Source organism: Eptatretus burgeri, chromosome 10 (assembly GCF_056783735.1).
Source record: "Eptatretus burgeri isolate ZD-2024b chromosome 10, Ebu_testis_v1, whole genome shotgun sequence".
NCBI lineage: Eukaryota > Metazoa > Chordata > Myxini > Myxiniformes > Myxinidae > Eptatretus > Eptatretus burgeri.
Genome location: NC_140970.1, coordinates 10,120,641 through 10,131,318, shown reverse-complemented (window position 1 = coordinate 10,131,318; position 10,678 = coordinate 10,120,641). Strand labels below are relative to the sequence as shown.

At 43.0% G+C, this 10,678-nt stretch overlaps 1 protein-coding gene across 3 annotated transcripts in view; it reads left to right on the top strand.

Annotated features, from left to right (window-relative positions):
- Positions 1 to 10,678, top strand: part of COX18 (cytochrome c oxidase assembly factor COX18) — a 68,207-nt gene that overhangs the window by 3,073 nt on the left and 54,456 nt on the right. For all 3 annotated transcript variants that reach the window (XM_085897036.1, XM_085897037.1, XM_085897039.1), the window contains exons 2-4: positions 2,167 to 2,267; positions 3,522 to 3,682; positions 10,380 to 10,495. In XM_085897036.1, coding sequence (XP_085753162.1) covers positions 2,167 to 2,267; positions 3,522 to 3,682; positions 10,380 to 10,495 — 378 coding nt within the window. The remainder of the gene's footprint in view (positions 1 to 2,166; positions 2,268 to 3,521; positions 3,683 to 10,379; positions 10,496 to 10,678) is intronic.

Below are 10,678 nucleotides of genomic sequence, written 5' to 3'. Positions count from 1 at the left end.
ATCTGTGGCATGACTTGAAGATTGCTGTCCATCAACACTCCCCATGCAACATGACAGAGCTTGAACAGTTTTGTACAGAAGAATGGGCAAATATTCCTCAATCAAGGTGTACAAAGTTGGTAGAGACCTACCCCAACACTCACAGCTGTAATTGCTGTCAAAGGTGCTTCCACCAAGTATTAACTCAGCTGGGTGGACCTTTATCCAACCAAGATATTCTAGTTTTGTATTTTTCATTAAATTTTTGAAATTTGTTTTTCACTTGGAAGTTGTGGGTTACAATGTGTAAATAAAGGTGAAAAAGTCTGATTTCATTCAATTTAATTCCAGGTTATAAGGCGACAAATGGTGAAAGTTTTTAACGGGGTGTAGACTTTCTATAGGCACTGTATTATATATATACTGTATATGTGTATATATATACTGTATATGTGTATATATATACTGTATATGTGTATATATATATATATATATATATATATATATATATCTTCTTCTTCTTCTTCTTCTTTCGGCTGCTCCCTTTAGGGGTCGCCACAGCGGATCATCTGTATGATCCGCATAGTGATTTGGCACATGTTTTACGCCGGATGCCCTTCCTGACGCAACCCTGGTCGCCTCTTACGACACAGGGATATGGTACACCTATTTTAACCGGGGCATACACCGGCCCAGTACACTGGTACTCACTTCGCCGACCTCAGAAGGATGACAGGCTGAGTCAACCCCCTGGTGTATTAATTCAGTGGCCCAACGGGGCTTGAACTCAGGACCTTTTGGATCCCAAGCCGCTGCCCTAACCACTGCGCCAACACCAGGATATGTATATATATGTATGTATATATATATATGTATATATATATATATATATATATATATATATATATATATATATATATATATATATATATATATATATATGTATATATGTATATATATATATATATATATATATATATATATATATGTATGTATATATATATATATATATATGTATATATATATATGTATATGTATATATATATATGTATATATATATATATATATATATATATATATATATATATATATATATATATATATATATATATATATATATATATATATATATATATATATATATATATATATATGTATATATATATATATGTATATGTATATGTATATATATATATATATATATATATATATATATATATATATATATATATACACACACACATACATACATACTGTATATGTATATATATATATATATATATATATATATATATATATATATATATATACATACATACTGTATATGTATATATATATATATATACATACTGTATATGTATATATATATATATATATATATGTATATATATATATATACTGTATATGTATATATATATATATACTGTATATGTATATATATATATACTGTATATGTATATATATATATATACTGTATATGTATATGTATATATATATATATACTGTATATGTATATGTATATATATATATATATATATATATATATATATATATGTATATATATATATATATATATATATATATATATATATATATATATATATATATATATATATATATATATATATACTGTATACAGTATAAATCTATATACTGTATAGGTATATATATACTGTATATGTATGTATATATATATATATATATATATATATATATATATATATATACATACATATACATATATGTAAAAATATATATATATAATCCTTTTTGGCCCCATCTCTCAATTACGAAGAATCGCTTAAAATATTCTCGTATCCGGATTCAGATCTTCACCAAAATCTAATGAATTTGTCCTTGTCACACACCCAGCCTGTCCACCAAATTTCGTCATAATCTATCCACAACTTTTTGAGATATCCTGCTCACAGACAAATAAACAGACAGACAGAGATGAAAACATAACCCCAGTCCACCTTTGGTGGCAGAGGTAATTAATTGGTTGATCAGATAATTAATCTACAAATTCAGAGGTTCCTCATCCAGTTTGAAATGGACGATTCTTCTTCAATAATCATGATTACAAGGAAATGTTATTTCATGATGGAATTCACCCAACAATCAATATTAACACTTGCTGCAGTGAAGGCATGGGGTTCTGTTTTCACCCTCCCCTCCTCAAAACAGGTTGAACGCTTGCGGCCTGAGATTGCAGATCTCGGGCAGCTGCACTCGCGGGAAGTTCAACGGGATCGCCAGCTGCATGGCTGGTCTGAGAAAAAGGCACGGTGAGGATGTATTGCATTACCACATGGGAGATTGACAAAAGGATCATATCTCCAACATAACCAAAAAAATAGGACCACTGGACCTGTAGCTTATCTGGGCCTTGGCCTAATGTTGTAACCCAAATTTGGTAGGATTCTGCTTGGTGGGTCTGGGGAGGAAGGTTTTTGAAGGAATTTACACGATTTTCATGCCTGTCGTTGGCTTAATGGTTTGGGTGGTTGGCTTTGCATCCTCTGGTCCTGAGTTCACATCCTGCTTTGCTGTTGAATTAATACCAGGTGGGGTTAACTCAGCCTGTCATCCTTTCGAGGTCGGCAAAATGAGTACCAGCATGCTGGTATACTGTGTCGGATTGGCGACCTGTCCAGTATTGTGCCCAATAGCCAAGGAGACTGCTTCAGCAGCACCAACGCTCTGCACAGAGTATGGTCCCAATCTCCTCCTCCTACGTGATTTTCCCAAATTTTTACCAAGTTGGCCATTTTGACACACTCCCGGTCACGTGATCGGCTTGACCTCCGCAATTTAACATCCTTACTCTGTCCTAATGTTGTAACCCAAATGTGGTTGCATTCTGACTGGTGGATCTGGAGAAGATTTTGGAAGGAATTTGTGGACTGCCATTTTAACACACTTCTGGTCACGTGATTGGCTTGACCTCCACAATTTAACATCCCTACCCTGGCCTAACCTTGGAACCCAAATTTGGTAACATTCTGACTGGTGGGTCTGGAGAAGAAGATTTTTTGAAGATATTTACTAAGTCGGCCATTTTGACCTATTTAAGTCACGTGACCGGAACAAGGTTTGCAATTCCTGATACCAGTCAGGAGAGGAACGTTGCTGCAAAATTTCAGCCAGATAAACCCAGTGGTTTGGTCAGACAAGTTGAAATAGGAGATAGACGGACGGCAGACGGTGCGTGGACAATACCTTATCTGGAATTAAAATTCCAGACAAGCTAATAAAGGTCCTTGGATTGGCAAATGTTTTCCAGTGCAGCTCACAAAACAAAGAAGATACAACCTGTACCTTTGTGAATGTTGATTTTAGACTGCACTTGGTGAGAGATTATTCATTTTTATCCACATCTCAGCATATAAGTAACAATTAGTTGAATAGTAAATTAATCATTTGACAATTGCCCTGCGTTAGTTGGTGAGAGTTATGATGAGGGATCAACCCAACTCAACACGTGTTATTTTTTGGTTATGATTTTGCTGAACATTTTTGCCAAATCTGTTTCCTTGCAGAGCTCAACACAAGGCCAGGCTTAGGCAATCTATTTCAGGCTTGTATGTCCGTGATAACTGCCACCCTGCCAAAGCATCTCTCCTGGCCTGGGTTCAGATCCCATTGTGGCTCATAATCACTGTTACTCTGCGCACTATTTGCATTTCTGAGAAAACCGCAGGTATGTTGACAGCATTGTAAGCGGGTTTTCAAATATAATAAATGTATGGGGGAGGAGGGGTGGGTGTGTGGGGGAGCTTTTATCTGCATCAAATAACTAGACTCGTTGGCGTAATCGAGTGTTTGGGTGGTCAGTAGTTTGAACATTGGCCGAGTCATACCAAAGACTTCATAAATGATATGTGCCGCTTCCTTTCTTGGTGTTCAGTATTTAAAAACGATAGAGCATGGAAATACCCCATAGGTTTTCCAACCATGGGGAAGAGGGAATTCCTCCTCCTTTGTACTACTGAGAGTGGAGAGAATAACGATGTCATAAAGATGATGTCGCTGGTACCCAGTGTGCTCTGGAAAGTGACGTCACTTCCCCCAATCTCAGCGGTTGTGTTTTATGTGCAAGTCAAGTCTGACATTGTCTCATGCATCTGTCTGCAGCATGTATGCTGTATTTGTGTTGCAGCTCCTCCACAAGCCTCAGAGCCTGTAAATACGTTTTTAAAATACTGCCGATATGTGTGTGTGTGTGTGTGTGTGTGTATTTGTAGGGTGCGATTAAATAATTAATTACTTTATAATTTTACAACTGTATTTTAAACATGAATTCATGCTGTTAATGGATTAGGTTGTATTTGTTTAACATATATATTGTTACGGATTCGCGCCCGCCGGCGTGCTGACGGCCATGTAACTCGAATCGCGGCACGTCGCCCACCGGACGGACAATGCAGTCGTGACCCTCTCGGACTAACACCGGGAACCAGTCACGGGTGGACCTTTCGGTCTCACCGCGATCGAGCCAATCGGCCCCCGCGTAGGATAGGGTTGCTCGCCAAATTCGACCTACCTAAGTACCCACACGGAGGGTAGACCGGGCGATCGCACCTCGCCGCAGGTCGACTTCGGACACGGGCCATTTAAGCGACCCGTTCCGTACTATCGGGATAACCGAGCGGTGTTATTCGTCGACCTCGACGGTTCGATTAATTATCGGGCGTATTCAGCCCACTACCAACCCTTTACGTGAAGCAAGATGAGGATTCAATGAAAGAAATGACGAAGCGAAGCGGGAAACAGTTCAACACAAAGCACATTTATTCGCGATGAACGGAAAGCACACATATTCAATTCCACCAAAAGCACATAGAAAAGGAAAAGAAACACAATGCAATTTTACACAAAAAGCAAATGCGACAATGCAGATCTAATACCGATTACGCGAGCACACGGCAACACTTATACAATTTTACTTCACAGACGGCGCCGACAACACATATCCAAAACCAAGAAAAGAACACCCTCAAGGATGAGGCGGGCCTGAGGCCGAGACCGGGTCGGGCCTACCCGTCTGGTGATGAGACGCGGAGCGGCGATGGTGCCTCAACTCCGCGGGCCTCGCGGGCAGTGTCTGGTAGGGGGTGGGAAAGGGGCCCCCTTGGTCGCACTATCTCAGCGCGGGGGGGAAACAGGAGGGGGTTGCTGATGCTCGGGGGAAAGGAGGATTTTTACTCTGCCTCGAGTCCCGCGACGAGCGTCTCCACCTCGACCAGGTCGCGCCGTCGGCCTCCCTGGTGTGCAGCTCCCGGCACGACGCGAGCACCCCCTCGTCTGCCCTCGCCGCCTCTCCACAGCTCCGTCCTCTTCGCTCCGACTCCAACGCACACGACGACGACGACGACCAACTCCTTCTTGCTTCTTCTTCCCAACTCCACCGACTGCGAATTCTTAACTCAACTCTACTGACGAACGCGGTCGCTTATATAAGCCCCGTGGCTTCGCTTTTGACCCCCTGCCTTCGACCTTTCACCTCGCTCCCCATTGGCCCGAGAAAAAGTGGGCGTGAATGCTTTTTGATCCATAAATTTGCATATAGCGACCGCCCTCCAACGCCCTGGAGGCGGGGCCAAATCGCCCCTCGCTCACCGATTGGACGGAACAAAAGTGGGCGTGTGTCGTTTTTGATCCGTTTTTGGAGCGGAAAATCCGTGGTTTTGTACACGCTGTTCGGCGCGCGCCCTGCACGAGTCCAATACCGGTACCCACAAGCGGCGCAAGAACGGTGGCGATGCGACGGTTGCGAGGTGTGACGTGAAGCGGCGCCGCGGTGGGTGGTTGATGTTGTGGTTGGTGGTGGTAACAATGGCGGTTGGTCCAAAATAAAGATAGTAAAAGAAAAACGGCTATCCTGAAGAGTCGCAGCACGCATGAATAACATTTATTCCCTCTAGACAACGGGTTTGGGCCTAACTACACATATACTTACCGAGATACCTCACCTAAGGGACCTGAATGGTGGTTTGCGAATTTGGTAACCACAACAATATATATAGATATTGCTCTAGAAAAAAATAAGAGACAACTCCAAAAATTTTTTTAATCAGCATCTCTACATGTATGGCAGCCATTCCATTCCAGTGTCTGTTGAATTCCAACACAGGCACACCTCATTCTACTTCGTGAGGTACTGATTAGGTGATCACCTGAACCAAATCTTATTTAACAAGGAAAAGTATAAAAACCACTGCTGTGGTCATCACTATCCTCTTGCAATAGGACCAGCTGGATGGCAAAAACAGTGCTAGTAGTACCTCAAAAGTAATTGGAATCCAAAAAAATAACTATTGACCATGCCAAAAGAGTTGAAAAGAAAAGTTTTGAGTGAGGAAAAGAAGGGTTCAATTCTGGCTTTACTGGCAGAGGGATACAGTGAGCGTCACGTTGCTTCCATCCCTAAAATTTCAAAGACCGCGGTTCATAAGAACAAGGTCAAGCAGCAGACATTGGGGACAACAAAGCTACAGACTGGCAGAGGGCGAAAACGACTTTCCACTGACCGGGATGACCGCAAACTCATTTGAATGTCATTCAACAACCGTAGGATGACATCAACTGACCTACAAAAAGAATGGCAAAAGGCAGCTGGGGTGAAGTTCACGGCGAGGATGGTTTGAAACAGGCTCCAAGGGGCAGGGCTGAAGTCGTGCAAGGCTAGGAAAAAAGCCCTTCATCAATGAGAAGCAAAGAAGAGCCAGGCTGAGGTTTGCAAAAGACCATAAGGATTGGAGCGTAGAGGACTGGAATAAAGTCATCTTCTCTGATGAGTTTAATTTTCAGCTTTGCCCAACACCTGGTTGTCTAATGGTTAGACGGAGACCTGGAGAGGCCGACAAGTCACAGCGTCTCGTACCCACTGTGAAATTTGGTGGAGGATCGGTGATGACCTGGGGGTGCTTAAGCAAGGCTGGAATCGGGCAGATTTGTCTTTGTGAAGGACTCATGAATCAAGCCACGTACAAGGTTGTCCTGGAAGAACACTTGCTTCCTTCTGCTCTGACAATGTTCCCTAACTCTGAGGATTGGTTTTTCCAGTAGGACAATGCTCCATGCCACACAGTCAGGTCAATCAATGTGTGGATGGAGGACCATCAGATCAAGACCCAGTCATGGCCAGCCCAATCTCCAGACCTGAACCCCATTGAAAACCTCTGGAATGATAACCTCTGGAATGTGATCAAGAGGAAGATGGATGGTCACAAGCCATCAAACAAAGCCGAGCTGCTCGAATTTTTGCGCCAGGAGTGGCATAAAATCACCCAACAGCAATGTGAAAGACTAGTGGAGAGCATGCCAAGATGCATGAAAGCTGTGATTGAAAATCAATGTTATTCCACAAAATATTGATTTCTGAACTCTTCCTAAGTTAAACCATTAGTATTGTGTTGTTTAAAAATGAATATGAACTTGTTTTGCTTGTATTATTTGATGTCTGAAAACACTGAATCTTTGCTGTTATTTTGACCAGTTGTCATTTTCTGCAAATAAATGCTCTAAATGACAATATTTTTATTCGGAATTTGGGAGAAATGTTGTCAGTAGTTTACAGAATAAAACAAAAATGTTCATTTTACTCAAACACATACCTATAAATAGTAAAACCAGAAAAACTGATAATTTTGCAGTGGTATCTTAATTTTTTCCAGAGCTGTATATATATATATATATATATATATATATATATATATATATATATATATATATATATATATATATATATATATATATATATATATATATATATATATATATATATATATTGTTATGGCTGTGGAAATTCGCAAACCACCATTCAGGGCCCGTAGGTGAGATATCTCTAACTTCATGTGTAGTTAGCCCCAAACCCGTTGTATAGAGGGAATTTATGTGATTCATCTGGGCTGCGACGCTTTGAGATAGCCGTTTTTCTGTTCTATCTTTATTTTGAACCAACCACGTCTCAACCGCCATCACACAACAACCACCACGCCAGCCATAGTCACCAACTGCAACCACGCTCCGACCCTCAGACAACAACAACAACGCCAACAGCCACGACCTTTACCTTCACAACTCAATCCCACATCATCGCTTCACCGCCATTCCCAAAAGGCACCATAACCATCAAACCACCACCGAAAACCCTCCACCACCTTCACCTCTCTCCTTCTACGGCCATTCCCGCACCACCTGTGAACACTGAGCGTCGGGCTGTCTTGGGCCCGTTCAGCGATACGCACCGAGCCGCGAGCGCAAATAGCGGCCTTTCTGAGGAAAATTTGGATCAGGAACGCTACACGCCCACTTTTGCTCCGTCCAATTAGCAAGCACGGAGCGGCTTGGCCCCGCCTCCAGGCGCGTCTGTAGGAAATCGATATTTGCAAATTATAGGATCAGGGGAGATTCACGCCCTCTTTCCTCCGACCAATTGGCGAGCGTGGCTCCGCCCCCAAGGTCATCATGATCCGGATATTTGCATATTAGCTGCTCCTGTCAGCCTATAAAACGGCGAGCGCAAGGCGAATCAGGGAAGAAAGAGTGAGTCGAGTCATCGGTGTGGCAATGTCGAGTTGGGTGGCGAAGTCATCGATGTGGCAGAAAGAGTGAGTTTAGTTTTTGGTTGGAGAGCAGAGTCGAGTCGGGTGGCGAAGTCATCGGTGAGGCAGGAAGAGTTGGGTTCTGGAGTCGGCGGAGAAGAGTTGCGGGAAGAGGCAAAGGAGCTCTGGTCTGAGGCGAGAAGGACGGCGGTCGGCGACGAGGTCGCGGTGTGAGATCGCTCGTCGCGGGCCCCAAGCCAGCCAGCCATTCTCCCTCCCCCAGGGCATCAACAATTCCCCCTTTCCCCCGTGCTGAGATAGTGCAACAAGGGGGCCCTGTTCCCACCCCACTCCAACCGTCGTGCCAACGAAACCCGCCAAGGAGCACGGAGGCGGGGCACAGCCACGCGGCCACATCTGCGGCTCGTCCGCCAACGCGTCACGAGGACGCGGGTAGGACCCCCCCCCCCCGGTCTCGCGGGCCTGGCCGCTCCTTCAGGTCACGCGCGCATATTGGCCTACAGGCCCGTCTGCCCCCTTGTCTATGAGGGTGGCTTCTTTCCTTTGCTTTTGAGTAAATGAGCGTTGGCGCCGTCTGTAAGGTTGAACTGTATAAGTGTTGCCATGTGTGCGCGTAGTCAGTAATAACTCTGCGTCGTTGTTGCTTTTGTCTTTGTTGCTATATGTGCATTTTGACTGTTTGGCTGTAGATGTGTAATTTCCGTGTGCCGGGAAATAAATGTGCTTTGTGTGAACTGTTTTCCTGTTTCGCTTCGTCTTTTCTTTATTGACCCTCCATCCTGCTTCACGTAAAGGGTTTGTAGTTGGCTTATTACGCCCGGTAATTAATCGGAACTGTCGAGGCAGACGATAACACCACTCGGTTATCACTGTAGCACGGAACGGACCGCTTAAGCGGTTCGTGTCCAGAGTCGACCTGCGGTGAGGTACGATCACCCAGTTTACCATCCGCGTGGGTACTTAGGTAGGTCGAGTTTGGCGAACAACCCTATCCTACGCGGGTGGCCGATTGGCACAATTGTGGTGAGGTCGAAAGGCCCACCCGTGAATGGCTCCGGGCGATAGTTCCCGGAGGGTCACGACTGAATTGTCCGTCCGGTGGGCGACACGGTCGCGATTCGAGTTACGTGGCCGATCGCACGCCGGGCGGATCGAAATTCGTAACAATACTATCATTGCTCTGTTTGTCCATCAATGCAGATCAACACCCACCTTTATGAGCAGGACTATATGTTCATTCCACTATGATATAAATGCTTGATTTTTGAATAGCTGGATGGATTTGAGATGAAGACCCAAGATTTGTGTGTGTGAGAGGGGAGGGGGGGGGGTGGTATTGTTCAGGAAACTATCAGGAAATTTTGGACGTACAGTGCCATACACTTGTGTTTGTTGGGTACAGGATACACAGTTTCTCCTGATAGACCACAACAGCACGGCAATGTTTTAAACATGTACATACATGTTCAGTGAATGAACCTGTGACTCCGGAATGTGAATTTTCATTAAACAATAAGCCAAAAAGATCGGAAATACAATCTCACTTTGCAAGTTATATTCCATTTCATTATACAAAATTTTAATTTGAGCTTTGGAAACAAGATCAGAATCAATGAGGGAGAAAAAAGGAAAGAAAAGTTGAGCGCTGAGTTTGGTGTAAATTGGAATTGTTAGGGTTCATATCCACCATTTAAAAATACAGTAGTTTGTAATGAAATGGCCTCTACTTTAAGATATTAGTCCTTTGTTTTGTGTTGCTGTTGCAGTCATATAGATTGAGCAGATACAAATATTTATCTTGAGCATTGTCCGTATTGTTTTTTTTTGCAGACCAGCCAAGAGGTTTCGCTGAGGGCGGACTACTGTGGATCAATGATCTCACAGTACCTGATCCTTTTTGGATCTTACCTGTGGTGTTGGGAGCAACAAACCTGCTTATTGTGGAGGTTTGTGTCACATGTCGTGTATGTAGTGCATTGTTTGCTGTATACCCTGCCGAAACAAATGAATTTCAATGTTGTCAACTTCAGACTTGAGACTCAGGATGTTAAATGTTAGTGTTGCACGGTGTACTTGCCAAGGAACCGAGTTCTTCTTGAAAATGAAAAGTGTTCTCCATCTGCTCATCA